The sequence below is a fragment of the Ambystoma mexicanum genome, chromosome 4p (assembly GCF_040938575.1).
Source record: "Ambystoma mexicanum isolate Mex_15411 chromosome 4p, UKY_AmexF1_1, whole genome shotgun sequence".
Taxonomy (NCBI): Eukaryota; Metazoa; Chordata; class Amphibia; order Caudata; family Ambystomatidae; genus Ambystoma; species Ambystoma mexicanum.
In genome coordinates, this window is record NC_090927.1 from 172733817 (window position 1) to 172760394 (window position 26578).

The 26578-nt window shown below is 45.8% G+C and overlaps 1 protein-coding gene across 2 annotated transcripts in view; it reads right to left on the reverse strand.

The window, feature by feature from the left end:
* The window catches only part of SCARA5 (scavenger receptor class A member 5), a 1246105-nt gene that overhangs the window by 86363 nt on the left and 1133164 nt on the right, over positions 1-26578 (reverse strand). For both annotated transcript variants that reach the window (XM_069605636.1, XM_069605638.1), the window contains exon 8: positions 12902-13096. In XM_069605636.1, coding sequence (XP_069461737.1) covers positions 12902-13096 — 195 coding nt within the window. The remainder of the gene's footprint in view (positions 1-12901; positions 13097-26578) is intronic.

Genomic DNA, 26578 nt, shown 5'->3' on the forward strand with positions numbered 1-26578 from the left:
AGGGAGAAGGAAACTTGGTGGTAGTTGGTTGGATAGTTGGAATCGGCCTTAGGTTTCCTATGGAGGGGGTAGCACAGTGACGTCTTTGAAGATCCTGGCAGATAGGATTAGATTGAAGGGAGATGAGAGGTAAAATGGATGTGAGGGGTAAATGTTCCTTCTCAATTTAAGGTGCAAAGGGTTTAACAGTGGCATAGGAATGATTGGCCAACTGTTGGATGGGAAGTAGTTTGGATGGTCATGCTGGAGACAACTCAGAGAGAATGGATAACATGGAAGGTAATGTTAAATACGTGGCAGGAGGAGGGAGGCTATCAGAAAATAACTTCTGTACCACAGGAGTACAAGAATGAGTAATGGCTAAACTACCTACTCAACCCTCATAACTCCACAAAACAAGAGTGATCCCAATGATAAAGGTGAAACAGTCACACTTAAGAGATATATATCCATCACCTTGTTTGGTAATGAGGGTCGAGGACAGGCTATACTCTCAAGAGGGGTGTGAATGTGATCCAGTAAAAACCTGAGCAACAATAGTACAGCAGTACAAAATAAATGAATGTCCAATCATTGCTCTATACAAATATGTACATTCATTAAGAAATGGAGTGTGCAATTGTCAAAAAACAATTATTTACAAAATATTATACACAATAATGTTTTTCACACATCATACTATGTATTCATTTAATTATTCACACAAGAGCTAAAAGGAGTGACATCTGGTTTCCCGCCACCATAAATTGCCCCCAACGCATGTAATTATTATATCTGTCAAAGTCTAAAACAAACCCTTCTAACCACCTGCACCTGAGCAGGTAAGTCGCCTCACACTCCAGAAGAAGGTGCTTCCAACTTTCTACGTCATCAGAAGATTTACAAAGATGACAATGTCTGTCCTTGCATCAGAGACCATATTGTGGGGCCATGATATCAAGTGTGCACAATTTATGGTTATAAACCTTGTATTTTCTAAGAATGTCATGCTGGTTAGATCAGAGGACGATTTTAAGCTTTAATCTGTTGGGATTAGATACCAATTTCTCGAAGTTCTAACGTATTCCCTCCAAAGAGGCCAGACACTCGTTTTATTTCCAGGAGCTTAATTGATGTCCGTGCCAGATTGACCTCTCGTAGGTCTTCATACATAACTTCATTAAACACACCAATGTACAACCAGATACAAAAAACACTGTAAAAAGCCCACCCCTGTTAAGGAAGACAGAGAAATAGAGAATGTAAGAATGCTACCACTCGTGATACTTATCAAAGGGGAAAAAGGCAATAAATCAACACAATGTTGAAAAGCATACACTTCTTGATTAAAAAGGTGCAAAAAGGGGGATTACCCAATCTATAAGATCCCAACAAATGGACCAGTGGTGTGACAGTGTTTGCCAGCCATTTTGCTGTTGTGCAAGCGGTTCGAATAAGGTACAGATGTAATAACTCATGGTGATCCATACGGGAAGAAAGGTTCGAGCTGGTTTTGAAGTGAGGTTCGTAGCAGTTTGATGCAGTGTTTTAATGAAGCAGGTGGCTGGAGCCACCAGGGTCGGTTTGAGGTTTGATGACAGGTTAAAGACAAAGATGCTGGGGCCTCACGCCACTTGGCTGAGTTGTGGTGGTGCAAATTCTTCCATGGAAGTGTGCTTCTGGGTGAGGCTGAGGTAACAACATGCTTAGTCGGCACAGCGTGGTGGTGAACTGGTTCCAGCAGCAACAGAGGTTCAAAGAGTTTTAATAAGCTTTGGTATAAAGTGCTATATAAGACTAATGAATACAAAATACAAATAAGGGCCGAAGGCAGCACCATAGGTTCTTTGGGTTTTAATGCAGTGGAAATGCAGGAGACCAGCTGCTTGCCTTCTTCAGTAGCTGCGATTCTCAATCCAGGTGCTCAGGGACAACCTGAGCCTATGTTCTCTTTCTCGACCTGGGGTACTCTGGTTCACACCTGCAGGAGTCCTTCACCTCCAGTGAGGTCCTGGGTGCCAGTGCAGCAGGCAGAAAGGCAGGCCCTCCTCCAGTAGTATTTTAACCGCATTGTTCTTTGGGAGTGGGTAGGAGGCCGAGCTTGTCTCGGCCTTGGATTACTCAGTCTTCACCTCACCGGTGTAGGGCTCTGGAAAGGTCAACTCTCCCAAAAGGAGTCCAAATGAAGTCCAGACATGAATCAAAGAAGAAATAGGATACCTCCTCTTTTATAGGCAAAGGCACAGAGGGGATTGTACAAAAGCAAGCCTTCTTAAGGGGTCCACTCCGTGCTCTTGTGACAAGTGGTCTTTATTATTTCATCATACGCAAAGTGCTTTGGATGTAGCAAGTGTAAAAATCAGGAAGACAAGAAGATTCTAGAGAAAATCAAGAGGGTGGTGCTCACTTACCATGCTTACGGCATCAAAGGCCGGTTGGTAAGCAACATCCTGGAGTGAGGCTAGTCCCTTTGTTCATGGTGTGTCCTTTGATACCTGTTTCAAATGACAGCCCCTGCTGAGGGGATGCCCTGTAGGAGAGAGGTGTTACCTGACTTCGCAAAGGATCAAAAGAGAGTCATAGCCTTTCAGTCTCTTGTGCTGCTGGCTGGCATAGACAGGCTGTTTGACTAGAATATGCAAAACCCTTCTACAGCTGAACTTGGCTCACAGTATTGACTTGTTTATGATTAAAATCAGATGTGGATTTGATAATTATGTGCATTACCAGCCATGAAATCCTTAACTCATGTATGGCTTATGTTCAGAGAGCATACTGCCACCAGGATGATAACTCCTCATAATTATGCAATTTTGGAACAGAGGTGCATATTTAAATGCAGGCTCTGTGCTGAAGGAACTTTGATTTCACCCCAGCTGTCGTGAGGGAACCTGTGACATGTGTACCTGCTCTGTGCCACTGAAGAGCAGGGGCTGCAAACCCAGGGAATGATGCAGCAGGGCACAGGTGGCACTATGCTTCTGGCATGGAGCTTTAATGAAAGTGTGGTCTGGTTCTGGTTAGCAGACCAGTCTTTCTGAGGTGGAATCACCTGCATCATTTTATACTTAATAAGAGTAAAAAAAGCAAAGGTTTCTATACCCTTCCCAGATGGCAATCCCTCGGAGAGGGATACGAGGATGCTGAGGGAATCACAGATCTTGGAGATTTTAGAGAAGAAAAACAAGCAAAATCACCAACTGAGCCAGAGATGGTTAGCATAGCAGGAGGAAAAAGATGGGCTGGCAGCTATGGTGGAGCATACAGTAAGTAGCGGGTGCCAATGATTATGCTAAAACGTTCTATGGATCAGCCATCTGGGTGCATGCCTATTTCCTGAGGAAAGGAGTTACAGGGATTTTAGAAAAAGTTGAGGCAAACTGTGGAAAAGTAGGTCACAGTTTGCAGGGTTGGCTTGATAATCATCCTTACATTTATTTTGGGTTAATACATGTTTTCGGGAATATATATGTACCTTCTAGTACACTAGTGTTTGCTCATCGCTTATATTGACTCCATACAATAGAACTTGGACTTTGAAATGTTTACCTTCTTTTTTTTTACACATTTTTATTGAGGTTTATAAATGGCAATTAAGAGGGAACAAGAAATCAAAGCTGGAGGGAACTAAAGAGGGGGTACAAAACCATCCTAGTCATGCACAGTAGATAGGGTAAATGTATGCTGTTATCACTCAAATCTCCTTAAGCACTGCTGACCTGCTGTTTAGCCTGTTGTGTTGTTGCTGTATGTCCTGTGAGCGCCCCGAGGCCTTTGGGCGAGTAGAGCTATATAGAAATCACATCTATAGATGGATAGATTCTAATCCTCTGGAGATAAGCAAGTAAACATGTGCCTCAACAAAGCCAACTGGCGACATTATAATTAGTAGACAACAAATGGAAAAGGGCCAACCGCTACCAGACCCCCCAAATCAAGCATTGCCATTGCAGGCCACAGGTTTTCACACGACCAGTCACGCATGGGAGATGGCACTAAGGGGGCACGGAGCTTGGCTCTAAGAATCTGCCACAAAAGGCTATGTGTGTCACAACACACTAGTGTCTCTTTTAGAAGAAGTATAGACATACTGATCACACAATAGGCTGCTGTGTAGCACGCCACTGTGTATGGGGCGTCACCATTGCACCAAACCCCACACCCTGCTAAGCATACATGGATTGAGGTATATCTTTCCCTACATTTTCATTGCTTCTGCCAGTGCTTGAAAACATAGATGCCTGCACATCCGGAGTCCAATAAACCTCTGATGAAATGTTAAAACATTTTTTAAAAATGCTGGCTCCCCCTACATAAATGAACGGTGGAATGTTAACATTTTTTCTTAAATTAAACTCTCAAATGGAACATAGTTTGGTGAGCTCGTGCTCAAAACCAATACTCAAAACACTGGCCGTCATCAGGAGGTTGGCGGTATCCCGGCGGTAATAGCATTGGGATACCGCCAATGTGAATTGCATGACCATTATTCGGCGAATTTTGCGCTGCATCCCGAGTAGTGGTAAGGCGGTTAAGCCCCATTTCCCATTGGGACCCAATGGGATTTTTTGGTGCTATTAGCGCTGGGATAACATCGCAGAAAACAGGCGGAAAGTGGAGGTTTGTGCCTCCAACTTTCTGCCCAACTCGTGATTGGGCCAGCCCTAAAATGCGGCAGTAATAGCGTTACCGATGCATTTAAGGGCTACCACGCAACTTCTGGTGAGGGCCAGAACTGTCCTGGGATCCTCTAGCTGTTTGCAAGGCCAGGTGGTGTGATTATTGTTCTACTGGGACTGGCCCGTCTTCCTAATTCCAATCACAGTGAGGGGTTGTCATCTTCCTCTAATTAGAAATCAGTAGCCTTCTCTTTGAAGTGGAAAGTGGTAGACAAATGAGTAAGAGGAATCAGAGGCCATGTCATCACAGCGGGCAAGATAGCTCAGTGAACTACTGGATCTCCTCCGGAATTATTGGGCCATCAGCAGCCCCTGGGTCGAGAGGTCTTCATTCTTCCGGGATGATTAAAGCAAGCAGCATTAAAATCAGTAAAAACACATGTATTATCAGTGATGCTTTATGACTTCTACTTCCTGAGGACTAACCAGGTTTATGCACTCTACCCCTTTTAACGGGCCCCTTCTTCAGACTCTGCATCTTCTCCATGCTCCAGCCTATTTTATATTAAGGAGATAGAAGCACACATAGTGCCTCATTACACGGATGGCGGTAAAGGTTTACCGGTACCGGTATTTTACCGGTACCGGTAAATCCTTACCGCCTTACTACTGCTTTTTGCAGGTGTTAAAAACCAACCCGCAAAGGGACCAGTGGAGCTAATTACGGTACCGCAATTTGCGGTACCATAATTAGTGCCTTCCCCATTCCCATAGAACCCTACGGGGCAAAAATGGGAATGGGGAAGGGCAATGGTGGAAGGGGGAATTACCGCCCCGCCAACCTTGGAATAGGGTGGTAATTCCCCTTTCCACCAAGGTGGTGCCGGTAATTCACCGCCATCCGTGTAATGAGGCACATAGTCAATTGGAGGGGGACATTAGTTTAATCCACTCCACTTGTTCTGCTTTTCCTGACACTGTATTGTGTAAGCTTTTCCCTTTTTTTTGTTGGTACCACCAGTTCCCTGTAAATTGTGTGTTCGTCGAGATTTGGGGAGTGAATTAATTTTGCATTTAAACCAATATTTGTGAACAAACCCGGTCTCAACTATGAATTGGTTGACTTAGAATGTGGGAGGCCCCATGCGAGCGGAGATCTCACAACAAAGCTTCGCCACTGTTTCTGAGCATTCACACACCTTGCAAGTCTCCTTGCACACACAGATTCACACAGTAAATGCAGAGGACCTCCAATGGACCTAGCATCAGAGGGGAGAACTCACATCACCTTCTAAGGAGATCAGCTCATTAGTTTTCCCAGCCCCGTCCCTAAGACCCTGAGACCAGCTGCCCAGATTCTTATTGGTTGAGGCTTGTGAGTGGGCTTTGGAGTAGGCTAAGAAAGCTGCAGTCTGGCTCGCTGCATGGGTATCTTTGTAGAAGAATTAGAGAAAAAGCTCCTAACACATTAAGTCGGGGAACTAACTAGCAAAAAGGAATGTGCAGTAACTCTGCAGGATGTGACGTCTGTCGATACAAAGTCACTGTATGCATGGGTCTATAAACTTTGGATCTACAAATATGTTGCACTACAACTCCCACCAGTCCTATCCAGCATAGTCTAAGGTGAGAAGTCATGTGAGTTGTAGTACTTTACATCTGGAGAGCTGCAGGTTGGATACCAGCGCCTTTTGGTAATTGGCATTTCTAAAAATGTACTTGGTTGGCACGGCAATATTATATGTATTCTACTCTGTTAAATAATAGAAATATACATGGACATTTTCTACAGATGGGGAATTCAGAAGACAAATAAACTTAGCAATGTTGACAAGCTACTGCCCACTTTTTAATAGAATGCCTACTTTTTTAATGAAACAACGCCCCTTGTTCATTTTACACATGTTTTTAAAAGATGATTACAGAAGAAATGAATATGAGGACCTGTCTGAGGTAGGTGTAAGGGCCCTAGAAGGCTGCACTCTCTGAGGGAGGTCTAAGGGACCCAGCAGGCTGTACTTTCTGAGGGAGATGTTTGGGAACGTGTGAGTTCACCTAAATCGTTTTTCCCACTCACACAGTAATCTGCATGCTAACTAACTGCTGAATAAATACATACTATATTCCCTTTTATCACCTAATGCCATTTCTTAAACCACAAACATCTGTACGCCCCCCTCCACTCCCCACTCTCCATCCCTCCCCCATTCTTCCCTCCGCACCCTCTATAATGCTCTCTGTCCCGCCTATATTCTCTAACTGTTTTTCTATCGACTATCCTATCCTTCTCACTGAGTCTGGTGGAAAGAAGTTTAAAAGGGATATCCTGGTCTCCAATCCAGGCCTCCCTACCGCTGACACCTACACCAGTGCTTCCTCCAGACATACCCTTATGGACATCCTCTTTGTCGTTCCCTCTTCAGTCCTATGGCCCCCATATTGTCTCTGTTCTCTATCCTATTACCTCTTCACCCATTAATGGTGGCACCCGATGGGAGCTTCTCCTGGCCCCCTTCTACTCCTCCAAGACCATCATAATTGTTTACCTAAATGGCACTGTCTTGGTCCAAGGCCCTCAGGCCAACCTCCTCCTTTTTGATTGACGCTTCCTGTGCCTTATGAACTTCCTTTCTTCTCCTGCTGTCCCTTCGTTCCCCTCTCTGGCTCCTCTGCCTCCTCCATCCACTTCCACCTCTATGGCTGCATCTGTTGCTTCTCCGGCCACCCTGTTGCCTTCTTCCTCTGCCACTTCTGGCACCCACCTCCTCCTCCTTGGCTATGTTGCCCTCTCCTCCTTCCTCCTCCTCTGCCCATCCTCAGGGGCCTTCCACACTTCCACAGGGCGCATCTCTGACCTGTAGCCCTCCATGTAAGTCCTTCAAAGGGGGCAACCTGCTCCACATTGCTACTCTCAACTCTCGCTCAGCTGTCAAACACTCCTCTGACATCTGCTGTCTCCTAGAAGAACTCGATCTGGAAATCTTCCAACTCTGTCACAAGCTTTGACACTCTCTTTTCTGATGATAAGATACTCTCTGTGCCCAGAACCAACCGCCCTGGTGGGGGTGTAGCCTTGATTCTCCCTGAGTGGATCCCTGCTTCTATCCTTCATATGCAGGACTACTCGTCCTTTGAAGACCTGTCCTCTTTGTATCCTGGCCTTTCTCTCATTGTGGCCACTATCTACCGGCGGGCCAGCCAGGTAGGCTCTTTCCTCTCTGAAAGGGCGGACCTCTCACCCTCCCTCCTCACCTCTACCTCTCAACTTCTCCTCCTCTGAGATCTTAACATCCACGTGGATGCTTCTTGTCCTTCTGCGGGACTCTTTCGCAACCTCTGCGACTCTCTCTCTCTCTCTCTCTATTCTTCCCTCTGGCCCGACTCACTATGCAGGGCACACCCTGGATGTTCTGATGTCATGAGACCTCCCCCTCTCCAACCCTCTCACCACTCCGCTCTCCTGGAGCGATCACTTTCTCCTTTCCTCCCATCTCTCTCTCTCTCTCTACCCCTCAGGTCAAGCCGACTTCAGCACTGCCACCTACCTTCTCGATCATCCGACCCATGAAGCGTGTGTCAGTTGAGGCTTTCACTGATACTTTCTCTCCTTCTTCTGCACCTTTGGCTGACTCACACCCTGACACAGCCCTTTCCAACCTTCATCTTTCTATCTCTGACACCCTTGATGTACTTGCCCCTGTCATGAGGATCAGATTGAAGCCCAAATCCAAGTGCAACTCTTGGTATGACTCTGACCTCGTCACCCTTAAACGCAAGTGCAGGGTGGCGGAGAGGAAGTGGAGGGCTACAGGTGCACCCTCTGACAAACTGGCCTGCCGCTTGCTCCAAAGGTAGCCCACATCTAAGTCTGCGTCTCTGCGGCATCTAACAACTCGGCTGAACTCTTCAAAATCTGCAAGGGGCTGGCCAATCCTGCTGCAGTCTCTACCTCTCCTGTTCCCTCCTAGGCTCTCTGTATGGCCTTGGCTTCTCATTTCATCACTAAAACCCAGGACACCCTGTCCACCCTCTCTTCCTCTTCTTCCTCCTACTCCATGCCTGGCCTTCCTGTGGCTGCCTCTCCTACTCCTTTCTGTTGATTACCCTTGTTCACCCCTGACAACATTTCTAGACAAGACCAATCTAGGAATGTCTTGTCAAAACAGGTTCTTCCCTGTTCTTCCAGAACAATCAAGGACCACATCAACACCTTTGCTCCAGCCTTGGCCAATTTTGGCAATCACTTTTTGCCACTGGATTCTTCCCCTCCCCCATGAAGCACTCCTTTGTACACCCCCTCCTAAAGAAGTCCTCTGCTGCTATTCCTCTATGGATAACTATTGCCCAATCTCTATCTCTCCTTTCCTTGGCAAACTCTTGGAAAAGCTGTCCATCTCCCAGCTTAACCATCACACTGAATCTGTTGGTTGTCTCCATGACCATCAGTCTGGCTTCAGAGTGGCCAGAAGCATGGAAACTGCTCTCCTCAACATCTGTGAAGACCTGCTCTCCAACCTTGATTCTAACCTTCCTTCTGTCCTCATTCTCCTCGATCTTTCTTCTGCTTTTGATACGGTCAACCATGTCATCCTGCTCAATCGCCTCAGTGATAACCTGGGTATCACTGATCAGGCCCTGGCCTGGCTGACCTCCTTTCTCACTGTTCGACCCTCTCATGTCTAACTGGGGTCCTTCCTCTCTTCTTTCTCTCTCTCTACCTGTGGTGTTCCCCTGGCTGTTCAACCAATACCTGGCACCTCTTGCCCACCGCATCACTGCTCTCTGCACCAACCTTCAGTGTTATGCGGATGACACACAGCTCTTTTTCAGGCTCCCCTCGGCTGCCTCTACTCCTTCTCTCTGTCAGCAATTCAGGAATGGTGTGCTGCCAATGATCTCTGCCCTAATGCTAGTAAGACAGAGATTCTCCTCATCGGAGCACCAGCTCCTTCCTTTCCTCTCTCTCTCTGGCCGCCCACTCTGGGCCCTCTTCCTGCTCCTACCTGTGAGGCTAAGAACCTTGGGGTCATCTTCGACTCCACCCTCTCCTTCTCTCCTTACATCTCCAATGTCTCTAAGAAGTCAAACTATCAGCTGCACCTCCTCAGAGCTATTATTTGTTTCCTCACTTTCCCGCAGAAACTCACTGTCTCCAGAGCTATGGTCCTTTCTAGGCTGGCCTACTGCAACAGCCTCTTTCTAAATCCTCCTACATCTACTCTCCGTTCTCTGTAATTTATCCAGAACGGGACTGCAAGACTTGTCCTTGGCCTCAAGCCAAGGGATCGTATCTCTCCAGCTTTGAAATCACTTCATTGGCTCCCAGTGGTAGCAAGGATCAAGTTCAAGACCCTCTGCATTGTCCACAAAGCTTTCAGGGGCCTGGGACCATACTACCTCCAACTCTTTCTTCCTAAACATCTCCTGTCTCGAGCATTCCACTCATCCACTGACAACTCTCTGAGGGTGAGACGCTTTTCCAAGCAGAGAGTTGGGGGCAGATCTCTTTCTTCGGCTGGGACCTCCCTCTGGAACAGCCTCCCTGTCTCTCTCAAACTTGAGCAGAACCACCTCCGGTTCCGGAAGCATCTCAAGAACTTCCTCTTCGCTTCTGCTTTCTCTCTTCCTCTCACCCTGCTGATGACCCGTCTGCTCCACGCACTGGTCACCTGACCACCTTCTGAACTTGGGCCCAGGTCCTTGCCAGTCCAGTTGCACCTCGCACTGCCTCTTGTCTCCCCCACCACTTGTGGTCTGTATCTGAAACCCTACAGTCCCTTCTCTCTGCACTTATGAGCCACCTGTTGGCTGTACTTTCTGATTACCTGCACTTCTCCACCCCAGACCCCCACTTGGCAATTCTCCCCTTCACCTTCCCTGCACTTGCGTGATCTGAATGGCACAAGGCCCAGTAAGATCGCTGTTTTGTCCTCCCTCTGTTTCCCCCTCCTCGTCTGGTCGCGCCTAGAAACACTTGTGTACAGGCGCATTATACATTTCATATCATATCATAAACAATAAGCAGAAATAGAGTTCTCAGGTGATGTTGTGTGAGTCCAGTCCTTTGAGCTCCTTTTACTCTGCATTCCTAAACAGTAAAGTATTTTTCATTTTACTTCCCTTCAGGCATGGTATCTTTCAAAATCCCCAAAAATGCAATGCCAAACACAATAAGACTAGTTGTCAGCTCACCCAAAAACCTTGGGTTGAACAGTTGTTCAGTTTGTTGTGCTCTCTGTCGGGGTGCTGTCCTAGAAGCTGAAATGTGTCAAGGCAGTGAAGATGAGTCAAACATGAACACCTTTTAGCAGTGCTAATGTAAGAAGCTATGGCCCCTTTCACATCAATCCTTAACAACGGTCCCGGAGGGAGCCATTTTTTTTCTCAACATAAGATCCCATTATCTTTCTTTTTCTCCATACAAAAAATTGTTACAAAGTATTCATACGTTTGTCTCCTAGCAGGGTTTGTGTTGGGACATGTTAAGTACTATACCAATCAAAGTGCAGACTTAGTACAGCAGTAAAGTTATAAATATCTGTGATCTCCGACAGCAGGACTATTATCAATTTTGGTGGTGGTTCATCCGTTTTTAGTTTTTTTTTAATTTTAGAGTTTTTATTTATTCATTTATTTATTTAAACTTTTTTAAAAAGTCATAGCAAAACCATGGATAAAATAAAAAGGACAACATAGATACAGCTGAGGCAAGGATAAACCAAAACTCCCACTTACCACTTAGTGGTATAGATCTTACGGCCTTGCGACGGCACAAGCCACTGACCCATGCACATGCCATTGTTTAACCTGAATGTATAAATATCACCAAGGATAATCCTTCACATTACCTGTTAAGATATTACTGGATGTGGATATAAGCAATCCTGTCTCCTGGAATCAAATAAAAGCAATTCCTCACATGTCTTCATCTAACCCTATTATGTCTTCCAGAAACTTGGTTTGATACAAACCTAAGACTGGCAATTATGCCATCAACTTTTTTTTTTAAACGAGGCCCCACATTTTTCTATGGAATTACTACAAATCACATTTATCATTACACTTCTGGGTTACTTGTGGAAGTAAGGTGGTGCTGATCCCCATTTTTGGAGTCCATAGACTCCATGTGGGGTTTTGCGGATTTTAGACGAGCGATCATTTCACCACAGTAAAACGCAATTATTTTGACAGAAAATTGGAGGAGTGACTTCTCCTTATGCTGCAGGTGATTCCACCACTTCACCTCCAATCTCGGAATTCGCTGGTGTAGTAAAATTGGCGTGTTAGCAGTGCGACACAGATCCTTCACACAAATCCAAAATATAAATATTAAGGGCCTCATCACGAGTGCGCGGTGCCGGGAAACCGCCCAACGTAATTAGCGTTACCGCAACTTGGTGCAGCGCTATTAGCACAGGATCCCAAGTTGCAGCGGTGTGGTAAATCCCCATTTTTCTCGAGTCCATGGGAATTACATCGAAAATGGGTAGAAAGTCAGCGGATTTACCCCCAGCTCAGAGCTGGGGGTGAATCCTCCTAACCTCCCCAAACTCGGGATTGGACAAAGCAGTAAAGCAGCAGTAATAGCACTCGAGCATGATAAGGCCCTGACTCTTCAATTTCCACACAACTCAGTTGTGTTTGAGGAAATGCTTTCTGAAATAATACTTTATTATTAACTAAAGCTATAAAAACCTTTCAGATCTCAATGTAAGATTTGAGATATAGGGCCTCATTACAAGTTCGGCGGTAGCCGTGCCGGTAAAACCGGCAGGTTGCTGCTGGACTTGCACATTTTCCCAGAGCCTGGCTTGCCAGTAACAGCGGGGGATTCTAACCCCGCCGGTCCGGGAAGTCAGGCGCCGGAGAACTGGTATTCCCCATTCCCATCTGAGTCCCAAAGGACTCAGATGGGAATGGGGTACACAGAGTCGCTGACACCGTAAATAACAGTGCCGGTGCCTCCGTTATGGTCTGCTTACTGTGGTCAATGTGCCCGGCAGGGCAGACCTGCCGGGCACAGCGACTCCAGCAGGCAGACTCGTAGTGTGCCGGTCCGGTAACAACAGTGCCGGTAGGCTTACCCGCACCATTGTTACCGGACTAACACACTCGTAATGAGGCCCATAAACTCTGAACATGTAATACACAATGCCTAATGCTTCCCTTTGCAAGATGATGTGCTTTTGCAATGTGAAAAACTACAATGTTTATGACATTTAAAATATTTCAGCATTCTCAATGATTGGGGACAAAGCGTCAAATTCCATTTCCTGAAACCTTCATCTTTGAATGCAGCTCACCTTGTCCAAATCGGGCAGTTCGGTAAACCTCCTCAGCGCCTTTGTATCCCAGCATCGAGCACACCACATCCCCATCCTTTTTGTCCCAGCCGTCGTCACACACTGTCCCCCAGCGCTTGTCATAAAATACCTCCACGCGACCTTCATGAGGACCAGAGCCATTTACCAGACGGATCACACTCTCCTTCACTGGGGCTGAAATTACATTTTTAAAAAAGGATAAATATAAATGGCAACCATGTTCTGAGGACAACACAGATCTGAGTACTTGGTTACACTTAGTTAAAATGGCCTACTGAATGAAAGCGGTCAGCTGGGAGTTTATTAACACAATTCAAACTCAAAGTATTATACATGGAAAAATAGCAAATATTGTATTAAGTTCCTTGACACAGTTTGGAGGTATGTGTGGTTGTACTTGCATGCAACTGAACCAATTTCCCGAGTTTAAGGAACAATCGAACTCTGGAAGCTAAACGATGTGGACGAATTATAAAATCCTGCCATGCCGTACCTCAAAGACAAACCAATAATATCGGTGGGTCTTACTGGCTGGGATTTTTAAGTAGTTGGCAGAGAAGAATCCACAGCAGAATTAAGAGAGAGTTTTTAAAGGTAATGTAGATACCTTTTGTGAGTTGTGTCTGTCATTCCCCTTGTATGTGTCTGGTCCACCTTGCAGTACTTTTAAAAAGCAGACTTTTTAAAATGAAGGCTGTATGTCGTGTGCTGCTCCTTTGATTTGAGGTTCAGTACACACCACATTTTCGTTGCTCCACAATTAACGCTCACAATTGGGGGGAAACACCTACAGGCCACGCATTGCTACGGTAAACATACTTGGACGACACATCCTCCATTTTCAGAGGGTTCAGAGCCTTCCACCAAAAATGACACCTAGGTTTGGAACCCACTAAGACTGAAACTCTCTTTCACCAAAGATCTAGAACTCTCCCAAAGATCTATTAGCGGAATTGTTTAGTGTGTGTTTTCTTTGTGTCTTGTACCTGACAGATGCACGTCAGAGCAAGCAAAAATAGAAATATTTTCCATACATAATGCCTCATTACAAGCCTGGCAGTCCAGAAATAAGGATGCAGATAGCAACGTACCAGCACCCTTTCCGTACCACCAGAATATGAGAATGCATGCAGGGGCCGGTGCTCCCGACAGGCCCCTACAGGCATGGTTTTCAGGGAAGCACCGGCACAGTTAGCGACGGTGCCAGTGCTTCTGTGTCCCCATTCCTGTCGGACTCCACAGGAATGGGGACTTACACTTCCCACCGCCAGACATCCTGGGCCAACGGGACTTGTCCCAGTGGCATCGGGATATCAGGCGGCAGTACGGCTGTTACGGGGTTGCGGGAAACCCGCCGCTTACTGGCGTGTTTTCCGGCAACCCTGTAATGACGCCCATAGTCAATCAGGAGAACATTTTCAAAACTGACAGAAACACAGATAAATGTACTAGCCTGTTACCCTACAAATATTTTGGCCTACAACTTCCATCAATTACAGCACATCATATTCAGTAGTGAGGGATCATGGAAACTGTAGTTGACTACGGGATTCATTACGAGTTTGGAGGTAGCCATGCCCTTAAACTCGGGTCCGGATACCGTGAGTGGGGAAATACCGGGCCATTCCGACCTAGGAGGGCCCGGTATTTCCCCATTCAGGGAACCCGGACCCGGTACATCCCTATTCTCATTTGAGCCCCATTAGGGTTCAATGGGAATGGGGAGCATGCTAACAATGGGCCCGTTAATGACGGCCCCGTTGTTAGCATGCGGGGCCGCTCGCGGGACCCGCTAAGGACGTCTGGTAAAACCAGGTGTCCTGAGCGGGTCCTGTGAGCGGACCTCATAATGAGGCGGTATGGGGTTAACGGCGCCGTTAACCTCATACCACCAGGGTCGTAATGAGGCCCTACATCTGGCGTGGCTAATCTTACATTACTGCTGGTGATGCACACACTTTACGTGAGGGCCTGGTTGTGGTATTTCTGGCATTAAATATCGAGCCCTGATGGGGAAGCTAGATGCAAAAGTAGTGGGTATTCACAGATAGCCAATTTTCACTTTTTGGGTGGCCAGCATGGTCCACGACAGTTTGGGGACATATTATCTCAACTTGTGCAACCAAATAGAGAAAATTAATTTAGCACCATTTTTGTTGCTTAGATAATACAGAACATGGAACATTCAGGGTTTGCTCAAATTCATGTTATTAATATTTTTTTAAGAGGGCACAAATGAAGCAGAGTGATGTTTGTAATGTGTTTGCTGCAAAACATAAAACACTGATGTAGTAAAGAGGTTTCTTTTGTGTACTCAAAAATAGTAACAGATTTATGTTTGCCCTGGTACACACATTTTTAAAACATCTTCGCTGTATTCCGATTTACCCAAGAAGCTAAACTGGTGGTAGGTGAATTTTCTTAATTCTTTGCCCTGGCGGAAATGTTAGTTAATATGGCCCCAGGTGAACAGCAATTTAGCGGCTGATACACAAAGAAATATTATACATTGGGTTTTCCATGAAATTACATGTTTGGATGCATCTATTTCCTTTCATTGGGTGGCAGAAATTAAATTGATCACAACTAATATTTATTATTCATTCTCGTGAGAAATCTTAACCACTCTTAATTGAACTAGTATGGATTGCCTAGAGACCCTTAAGAATTGATAGTAAACCATCAAGGTTGTGTAGTCACACATGCGGCTGCAAATGACCGGGACTGGAGTAAGTAGACCAGCCGCTATATATAGGTCAACGTTTTAGGTTTCAAGACACTTTGGGGGTTTTCTGGAAGTGTTTTGCACAGGTTCATCTCACATGATGATTTACCTAACTTCGTTCAGCAAAATGGGATTTAGGTCTCCATCTTTGGGGCAGAGATACCTATTTCAGGCGCCTGCAGGAATGAAGCAGAGAAGTAATTGAAGAAAATAAATACATGATAAGTGGAAAATAGAAGCAGGGTGGCCAAGGGGACCTTTCTGAATGCTGTGTTTTAAAGATTAGTGGCAGGTTGGCGAAACCCCAACAAGCCAACAGAAATGTAGGGGACAGGAAGTGGGGCAGAGAGTGGAGCAATCCGTGGGGTGGGATAGTGTTGTGAAAAGGCAACCCTTTGGCAGATAGATGACAAGAGCTTGTGGACGATAAACATAATTTGACTGTAGGGCTCTGGTCTAGTGAGGTGTCATTACCATGGTATAATGAGCTGTCCCAAGGTCACTGGCTTAGGCGAAGCCAAGAGCTATAAGTTGAGAAAGGGATGTTATCGCTTTGTCCCTTCCTTATGAAGGTACTAGAAGCAGTGGTTTTGCCACAATTGCAGGCTTTTCTCGAAGGACAGAACATCTTGATGGCTTCCGAACCAGTCCTGGTATCAGTACTTGATGACCTTACCATGATCAGAGATGATGGGGGCTCGGCAGGACTTATTTTACTGGACTTGTCGGCCGCCTTCGACACAATTGATCATGGTATTCTGATATCTAGGCTACAGGAAGTAGGGTTCACAGGGGCAGTACTGGATTGTTTCTGTGCCTTTCTGAGTTTGCGTTCTCAAACAGTTTCTCTTTATGGGATTCCACAGGGCTCTGCCTTGTCCCCCTTACTCTTCAACCTATATATCAGGCCACTGATGGCACTTATTCATTCATTTGGCTTTAGGGTTATTTCCTATGCCGATGACACCCAGATCTTGTTTAGACTGGATCCAAAACAGGCTTACGTGAACAAAGGATTACAAAATTGTCTGGACTCTGTCCTGGGCTGGAGTAGGCAAACTGGCTTAAATTGAATGGCGGAAAGACAGAGGTCCTGATCATTGGTCCGCCTGAGGCGGCTAGAGGATGGACCGACAATTTATGGCGATCATCGCTTGGTTCTCTGCCAGAACCAGCCAGAGTGATTTGAAATCTGGGTGTCAAAATAGCATTGTCTATGGAGGCCCAGGTTAACACAGTATGTGGACTGGGTTTCCTTAAACTTAAGCAATTGAAGAAGGTCCTCCCTTTTGTTCCCGAAAACCTTCATGCACAGATTGACTATTGCATTGCTATCTATTTAGCACAATCATGTTACCTCATCCAGCGATTGCAAGTGCTGCAAAATGCAGCAGTATGTCTGGTGAAACACATTCCGCTTGGAGTAGGAGTAACCAAGGCTCTACAATCTCTTCATTGGCTGCCTATTGGGGCTAGTGTAAAATTCAAAGCCCTGTGTATGATCCATCGGTCACTGAGTGGCAAAGGATGTCTAGCCATTCAGGATAAGCTTCCCCAAGCCGGTCTTTAAGATCTTCCAACGCGGCTCTTCTGCGCGTACCTAAATAAAGGAAGGAACAGCTGGGTGGCCGTGCTTTCTCCATGACTGGCCCCAAGCTTTGGAACGCCCTTCGCTACTAGTTAAGAACTACATTCGATTGACCATCCTTAAAGCAAAAGCTCAAAACCAGGCTCTTTTTGTGAGGTGGTCTCTTGGTCTCTGCCTCCGGTATCTTTGAAAAGTACATGATGCCTTTGGTGACAGTGCGCTATACAAATAGCTGATTGATTGATTGATGTGATAATGACCCCTCCCGTGGTCTATAAAGCTGTAAGCAGATGGAGTCATGGAAATATAAAAAGACAGTATAGCAATGCAAGTCTGTCCTGACCGATAATAGCCTTATTCTTAGCCTTTCACGTGTTAATCTAAAGTCTACAATTATTTCTTATTAAACAATGACAGTATTCTTCTGCACACTGCCCGTGCCGTCTCCCATTTGTAAAGTTGTACTCGCTCTTCTCATTACATACAAAAAAAGGGACGCAGGGCGCTCTCTCTCTCCTGTTATACCTGATTTGGGTTGTGTTACTTTTTTATGTTGTGTGAGGTGTAAGGACATTCCAAATAATTTTAGAAGAGAAGAAAGACGTTCTTATTTCGGTAGTAAAGAAGTAGGAATGTAGTTAGTACTGGTGTTGTCAGTAGTGTGGGTAGGTTGGAAGTTCACAGCTAAAAGGCTTCAAACACATCCTCCATAAAGGAAAATACACACACACACATTTATCGATTGCGTCAAACCACGCCGGCTCGAGCAGGGTTACATGTCTTTATAACAAATTATTTTATAACAAATGACCTTATAACGAAAATAACATAAGGAAAAAACATTACAAATTTCTTTTTTTTGGGGGGGTGTACCTCGTAAACCCTTACCCCACTCCCACATATATTTTCATTCTTTTTTAGCTACTTTGTGACAGCAAATAATGCCCAGAAGTAACGAGATCCCAGTATCTGGTGAAACAACAATCTACTTTGAGATTGCCTTTTTCAGGAAATGGCACACGCTTCTGAACATGTAAGCGCAGCGTCTGCTATTTTGACGACCTCTTGGCGCTGTCCACACTTTTGCAGTTTAAGACAGATGTGGCCTTATGGACTAACACAGAAAGCGAGACTAGCACCATACCCTTCCCCGGAGTTATAGGCCTGGTTCACAGGTGAGGGTAATACCAATGCGGAGGGCCTACATAGCATAAGATATATAATGCTAGCAAAACATTCCATCCACAAACACTCTGCGCCTCATTTCATAATCCATGTAAATTGCATACAGTGGACCACCAACGTTAGCACTTACGCGCTGTGGGTTCTGTGCATGCAATTATAACCATTCACCAGACAGAGGGCAAACGCAAAGTGTAACACGCGGCAAACGCATTTCCAGCTATGTATTTTCCTCTCCGTCTTATGGAAAAGTAACACAGCCTACAAATTACGCTTTGCAGTGTTTACTAATCAATTCCTGCGAAATCCACTTGGACATTAGCAGGTGCAAAACAGAGGCGGATTGCATAGGAATCTATATTTTTACGCCTGCACGAAAGTGCCTTGTAGGCATAAAAAGAAATGCCTGCAGTCTGAAATGATTTGGGCAGAATCAAACAGAGTGTGCTGAGCCAAGATCCACTTTTATACAGACAGCATTTTGGATTGAGGCGTGTGCATAGGTGTAGGAGGTTATGTCTGTAACCCAGGGGCGTTGCTAGGGGGGGGGCTGAGGGGGCTATAGCCCCGGATCTTTTGGCTGTAGCCCCGGATAGAAGCTCAGGAGCTACAGCCAAAAGACTAGCTAGCCCCGAGTCCTGACAGCCTGGACATTAGCTTAGCCCCGGATCTTTTCCAGACCTAGCCACTAGTGTAACCTAAATAGTGATCAGTTGAACATGAATATAACCTATGCCCCTATGCACAAGTCAATCATGTAAAATTAGTATTCCTTATTTGTATACATGTTTGTGCATCTATCATACTCTAAAATACAAGCTTGAACTCTTTGTGGCAGTGAACAACGTATTTTATTTTTTAACAGTTTTGTCTGGGCTAGTGTAGCCTACATTGATTCGTATTTTTGCCTTAGCCAACACGTGTTTCAACCTATTATGGTCCTTTTCAAGGCTATCGAATGGCAAATCAGAGGTTCTCATATATGCATGTATCTATTTCTTCCATATTCATATTGGATAGAAAAATCCAGAATGTGCTTTGAGCCAAGAGCTTCCTTACTAACAAACAATAACGTCCCACTTGGGTCGAATCAGTCACTTGATCATTCAAAGTCATTTGTCAGTCTAATTATGAGGTGTTCTGGTTCTTAGAGAGCTAGTTGAGTATTGTTGTGGTTAGTTCCCAGTGTCTATTTTTATTTGCAAAAAATAGTATTCACTTCATTTCACATTTTCAAATTCAGGTCTCAAAATATAGTTCTAAAGTTCAACATGTTATGTCATTCTTCGTGTGTCCTGTTTAGCGTTAATCATAGAATTTTAGTGTTGGGGTGTTGATACAACTCCACCGAGATCAACAATGGCATCCTGCGTGTGTCTTAAAAAGAAATGCGTTGACAATATGGAGGCAGTCAGCATGATTCAGAATGTATCCTCTCTCCTATGTGTGGTGTAAGGAATGGATGGAATCAATAGTAAGACAGAGAAACACAGTTCAAGGGTGTTTATTGAACTTTATTGATGGACGTCTATCTAATCCTACATCTATAGCAGCGAGCAAGCTACGACTATCAAATAATAATACTGCAGTCCTAATGTAGTCTCATCAAAATAAAAGGACCTATACTAAAATAAGCTATTGCCAACCCTTACCTCTAAATACAAATAGTGTGGGGTAGTGTTCATGAAAAAGAAAGAAGTGTTTCACAAAAATGGTATGTCAGGATGTTCAGGCCATTGGCCTCCCTTCCCCACATTTTCAGCATGGGACAAGATGGTTCACTCAAGCATAGCACACCCTGGGGCTTCTTCGGCAGTAAAACACAGTTCCATTACCAGCATCAGGGCATTCTGTGCCCAAGCCTCTTAAGTTATCAAAGTCTCTTGATTCCGAGGGCCTGATGTACCAAAACAAATGAAAAGCTACTTTCCTTTTACAAGTACTCAAGTTAGGTGATTCACTCTTCACCTTGGATCCCCCTCAGCCGGGCTCAGATCCCTTTTCATACCACAATCGTTACATTGGATCCCCCTCTTCCGGGCTCAGATCCCCTTCTCCAATTTCCAGGGAATATTCTTTTTCGGGTGACTCACGGTTCACCCCGGATTCCCCTCAGCCGGGTTCGGATCCTTCCTCGTACACAAATAGTCTCCCTCAGCCGGGCTCGGACCAATTGCAGTTTGTATTAGCTATCGAAGACTTTCGAACGTGCACAGGGTTTAGCTTGATCCGTTGCAGGACCACTTCAATTTCCCAGTTCACAGTTCCCATTAGCCACCTCTCAGTTGGATACCTAACAGAGACCTTCCAATGAGCACCCACATGGTGACGGAGCACACTGTATATGGTATCTATCTTGGCTTAAAAAGTTCAGTCACTCCTTGGGTGTTCAATTATGTCCGCGTTGCTCATCACATACGCTTCACATACTGTTTTCTTCCGATTTCTTCATATAATGTTGCTGCTTCCAATCTTGGTTTTAACACAGACCGGTCTGCTATCAGTCTCCCCGACTCACCGGCTGTGCTGACTTTACTGGCGCTGATTTGTTGTAGGAACCAGGGACATTATCATGGCAGCAATCTTCCCCACCTCGGCTATCGACGGAGGAGAGCCCCGGGTACCTCCGACACACAATGCACGTTTCTTCAACTTTAATTCCCGGTCTTATGTTCCTTATTCTCGAGGGCTCGTGAAAGTAGCGTTTTTCCTATGAAAAGGTCAAGGGCACTTTCCTTCTTGCAACCTTCTCTGGTCTTGCCGTCTTTCTCCTTGTATTAAACTTGCCGGAACTGCTGCTTCCTTGTGTGTTTTGCCTCACTCAGAGTGTGCTTTCGTGCGCTGCCTTTTATCCATGTGGGGAAGTGTGATGGAAATCAGGTGTGTGTAATTATCAGTAATTGCCTGACTCTGCCTGACCATTGTGTTGGGACATGTCAGGTATACGGCTCGGGTGTTAGTCCGTTTTCTCTCACAGTGAGCTGTCCATGAGAAAGTGTTTGTGTCCAAAAAGGGGGTCAGGGGTTGAGTTCCTAAGTATCCTACCTGGTTGGATGGGGAAAAGGTGTTGCAGGGAAGGAGATACCACGTCTCACTATCCGGTGCCCTACTCCCACTCCCACTCTCCAAAGACTCCCCATCCAGGTGATTCTTCTGCACTGGTCCACCCCCAGGAACTGGATCCAAAAGCGATGGCCGTGTCCTGGCCATCTGGATGACAGATCCCCAGGGACTAGCGGGTGAGACACCTTTTGGTTTCTCACAGTGGGCATGGCATCACAATTGGGCAGAGCGTGGAATGGAGGTTTACAGGCATTCCTTCTCACATTTACATCTCCTTTTCGCACCCTGCTGAATTTAAAATGAGGGTGACTGTTTAAAACAGGCAGATAAAAAGGAGAATTATTCTTCACCATGATAGTGCACAGGGCTTTCTGTTCATTTGTTTTTTTAACAAACTATGTTGAGATGCCATGCTTCTTTTAATGAGGAAATTGATACAAACCTATCATAAATAGCTACTTAAGCCATGCTTTGAAATCGCTTCAGAACTATGCTAGTGCCCCTAGGCTGCTTTCCTCCGAAGGGAGGTGGCACCTGTGTGAGAGTTTGTTTCCTTACTGCCATGTGTGGGCCATTCTGTCCAGCACTGATCAGACAATTTCCGGGTGGTATTTTTCAAAGCATGCACCGCATCCCAGTAATACCCAAATTGATCTTTGTTTTTATGAGTTCAGCTCAGTCCCTGCCTCAGGCTCTTAAATCATATGGGCCCAGCTGATATTAATTTCATTGGGTGCATTCTCAGCGTTTTGCATTGTATTCATGTACCCCATGTGTTGCTCCAAATACCGGTAACAAACTGCTTAAACTGCTCTGCCTGGACGCTGAAACCGACTGTAATTTAATTACTCCATGTTCGACAGCTACAGTATCAAATGTGTGCAGCATGCTGCCTTTCACCACCACTTATGCAGACGTCCTGAAAAATAATGGTCACATTATGATACCGTACACACCACTGCCCGCCCCTTCACATCATGAAGACCAGTACTGCCCCCAACACCCTACACCCCAATGCCATCCTCGCACCCATACACCCTTCTGAGATCACCCCCAGCCACCCCACCACCCTCCAGACTCTGCTACCCCACAATCAGATAAACACCACCCCACCACCCTCATCCCTCCTGCCCTCCCTAAAATGGATTGGCACTCCAGAGAACCAATCAAGTCCAACTTATGGACCCAACTCTTTGCTAGCCCCCCCCCCCATAACCTCCACCGAGACTCACTCACCCAAACTAGCCCCCACAACCAGCCTTCCCCTACTGCCCATTACCCCACTGCCACTCACGGCAAGGCGTTCGACTCCCTGCCTAGGGGCCACACGCTTACGCAGACTTACTTCTAGACTGGCTAAACCGTTCAGCCCCCAGGCACTCATCACCACTTACCCACCCCCCCTCTGCAAAACACCCACACTCTCACCTGCACAGGCACCAACAGACTACATCGCCTCCTGAACTCTGGGGCCAACAGTGCCCTCACTAGCCAAATCTACTAAACCCCACCACATCTCCTCTCCTCCCCCCTCACTACACATGCAGCAAAGACCACCCCCATACCTCCAACACTCAACCCAACCTTCCCCTACCAAGCCCATCCATCTTGCTTGTGCCCTGATCAACGCACGTCCAATATGCGCACACACACTTGACATCCATGACCTCCTACAGGACCTCAATCTCGACCTGCTCATCATTACAGAAACCTGTCTGCATGATGCAGCAGACCTGTCACTATCCATTGCCCTGCCCCTGGCTATGTCATCTTTAGAACTACCGAGAAGGCTCTTCAGGTTGCGGGGTTGCCATTATATTGCAAACTACCCTCTCCATCAGAGCCTCTCCTCTTCCCCCCCTACCAGGCTATGAACTCCTCATAGTAAAATTAGAACCTCACCCTCAAACAACCATCAACCTCCTCCTCCTCCTCCTCTATCGACAACCTAATAACCTCAGTTCACCAGATGTTGACATACCATCGCTCATTGCCCTTTTACTGAAACCCAAACTCAAGCTTGTGCTCCTGGCTGACTATAACCTAGGCTTCAATTATCCCACAGACCAGAAGTCCGTCACCCTCACCACAGCCTTCGGTGAGATGAATCTCACGCAAGCGGTCTCTGCCTCGACCCACGCCAAAGGCAGAATCCTTGACTGGACCCTATCGACTAACATTCAAACCCAAGTCACCTCCATTAATCCTATAGCCTGGGCAGACCACTGCATGATTCAATTTTCCATCACCCTCACGCCCAAAACACTCAAAAATACTGATGAACCACCACTCATCACTGCCAGACACACCCGTAAATTAACTAAGGAAATATTAGAACCCACCATTCGTGCCTCCCTAGAGCCAGGGCCAAACAGTACTGACCCCGAAGTCATTCTTAATGCCCACAACTCGGCCCTCCACAGTTCTCTGGACCAGCATGTCCCCTCAAAACCTCATCCCACAAAAAAAACCTTACACCACAATTGGTTCACTGGTGAACTCATCACCCTCCGCAAACTGAAACGCACTAAAGAACACCTCTGGAGAAAAGACCCCACCCCACACAACAAGGAAGCCTTCTCCAACCTGGCCATTGTATACAAAAAGCCATCATCACCACCAAAACCAGCATCTATAACAATCGAATCAGCAAAGCTAGCTCCAACATCAGAGAACTTTTCAAGATCCTCAAGGAACTCGAAACCCCAGCCCCCCATCCACCAGCTTCCCCAAAGATAAAGCTTGGTGCTCCCATGTCCAAACAGCCTTATAAATAAAACTCTCAATCTTTGCAAACAAAACCATTGCCAAATAATCCCTGCTCCTGCCCACCAAAGACACCCCTCAACCCACCGCCCCACTCACCCCAAGTATCCCCCTTTCAATTTTCCCCTGTTTGCCCTACCAACATACTTATCACCATTCAATGTCTCAAAGCCTCCAATGGCACAGGTGACATCTGCCTGGCCAACCTCATCAAAATCTGCGCAGAACCCCTTGCCCCTACCATCGCAAAATGTATCAATGCCTCCTTCTACTCCTACACAGTCTCTAACTCCATCAAAGAAGCATGGGTTACACCACTCCTGAAAAAGCCCTTCCTTGACCCTACTCTTCTACCAACTACCGCCCCATCACCACTGTGCCTTATTTCCTGAAAATCCTCGACCACACTTCCTACTCCCAACTCCAAACCCTTCTAGAAACGAACAACCTACTTGGCTCCAGACAATCCGTCTTCAGGCCCAGACACAGCACAGTATCTGCCCTCCTCAACCTTAAGATCCAGCTTGATCACATCCGCAACACTGGAGACCTTGCCATCCTCCTCCTACTTGACCTATCGGCTGCCTTTGACCTCGTTGATTACAACATCCTTTGCTAACACCTCACAGATTCGTTTAAACTCTCTGTTGAAGCAGCTGACTGGATAAAGTCCTTCCTAAGCGAAAAAACTTCCAGATCTTTGCAGGGTCCGAATCTGCAGAGCCCATCCCTGTCTCCTTTGGTGTCCCTCAAGGCTCATGCCTTTCGCCCACACTTTACAACATGTATACTAAGCCACTCTTTGACGAATTGGACAAACTAAACATCCCCTACACCAACTTCGCGTGAGACACGCAGGTCCTCCTCAAACTCACCTCAAAGTTACAAACTTGACTCTGACAATGTCAATCGGGTCTTCAGCATCATTCAGGCCTGGATGGCTAACCACCATCTCTGCCTCAATGATGATAAGACAGAACTACTCATTATTGTCTCCCCCTATTGCTTCAAACACCTTGACCCTGCCTTCACCTCCTTCTGCATCGACGGAACATCACCCCTGTATGCGCCCATGTCAAAACACTGGGGGTCTATCTTGACGCCAAACTTAATTTGCATAAACACGTCAAGGCTGTTGCCTCATCCGCTGCCTACTCAAAAAATAATGAACTGATCCAGGCTGTTTCTCACTAACGGCAACTGTCCATTACTCATCGCTGCCTACATAACACGGCCCCACCCTACCTCTCCCACCATATCTAAAAAGAAAACATCTCACGTAGCTTGCGCTCTTCCTCCTCTACCTTACTAACTACCCCAAGGTTCTCTAGAAAAAGAGCAGGAGGCACGAGCTTCACAGTCATCGCTCCCACCCTCTGGAACATGGTTCCTCCCTACATCAAAGAAGACCCCTCCTATCTGTCCTTCTGCAAAAACATCAAAACACTTCTGTTCAACAAATATGATTGAATGTTCCCTCCTTGTACTATTATATGTCTGCATGATAACTACCTTACGCTACCATGTTGGTACCTGATATCTCCAATGTACTGAATATTTGTAATCTCTAGCGCTGTGATACCTCCGGGTCTTGGACGCTAGCATAAATGCAATAAATAAATAAATAAATAAATTCATGCAAGAGGGCAGTCAGAGATATGGGAACCAATGACGAGGCATAAGTAAGGCATATCATTCCTTTAATTAACATTGCCAAGCTAGTACAAAGTCAAACCTTTAACACAAACTTTAGAGGCATGTATTACAGTGCTACACATTTTATGGGATTAAAGGGAAAGTCTTGTTTTGTAAACCTAGGAGGTGCACACCACACACAATGTTCGCAATTTTTCCAAAGGGATTGCAAAAGGTTTAAGATATGTGCCATATTCCTTCCTAGGATCTGCCATTTAGCCAAATAATCTAGAGATGATGTCACAAAAGATTGAAAACCATCCATAAGGCAGCCCTCTCACATTAACCATAGTCAATATCAGGATTTATGTTCAATCAGGCCTGAGGAGCCATGCCACTGCCATGCATTATACCCTGAGGTCAATAATGCCAAACCTTGGAAGATGGACAGAAATGTCTGAAAACACCTTGATTGCAGGCGGTTGTTGAAGGAGGCACTTTTCATACAATATATGAATGTAATACACTAAGGATGTCTATGCTTTCAGGACAGGGTAACGATAGCCACCCCTTAATGCAGGACTGGAACATCTCTAAATTATAAGCAGGCCTAATGGAGTGACAGATCTCACAGGCATTTGATTCCCATCTCCTCGCAACTAAACCAGGTGGTTATCTGAATGAGTATACTATATGA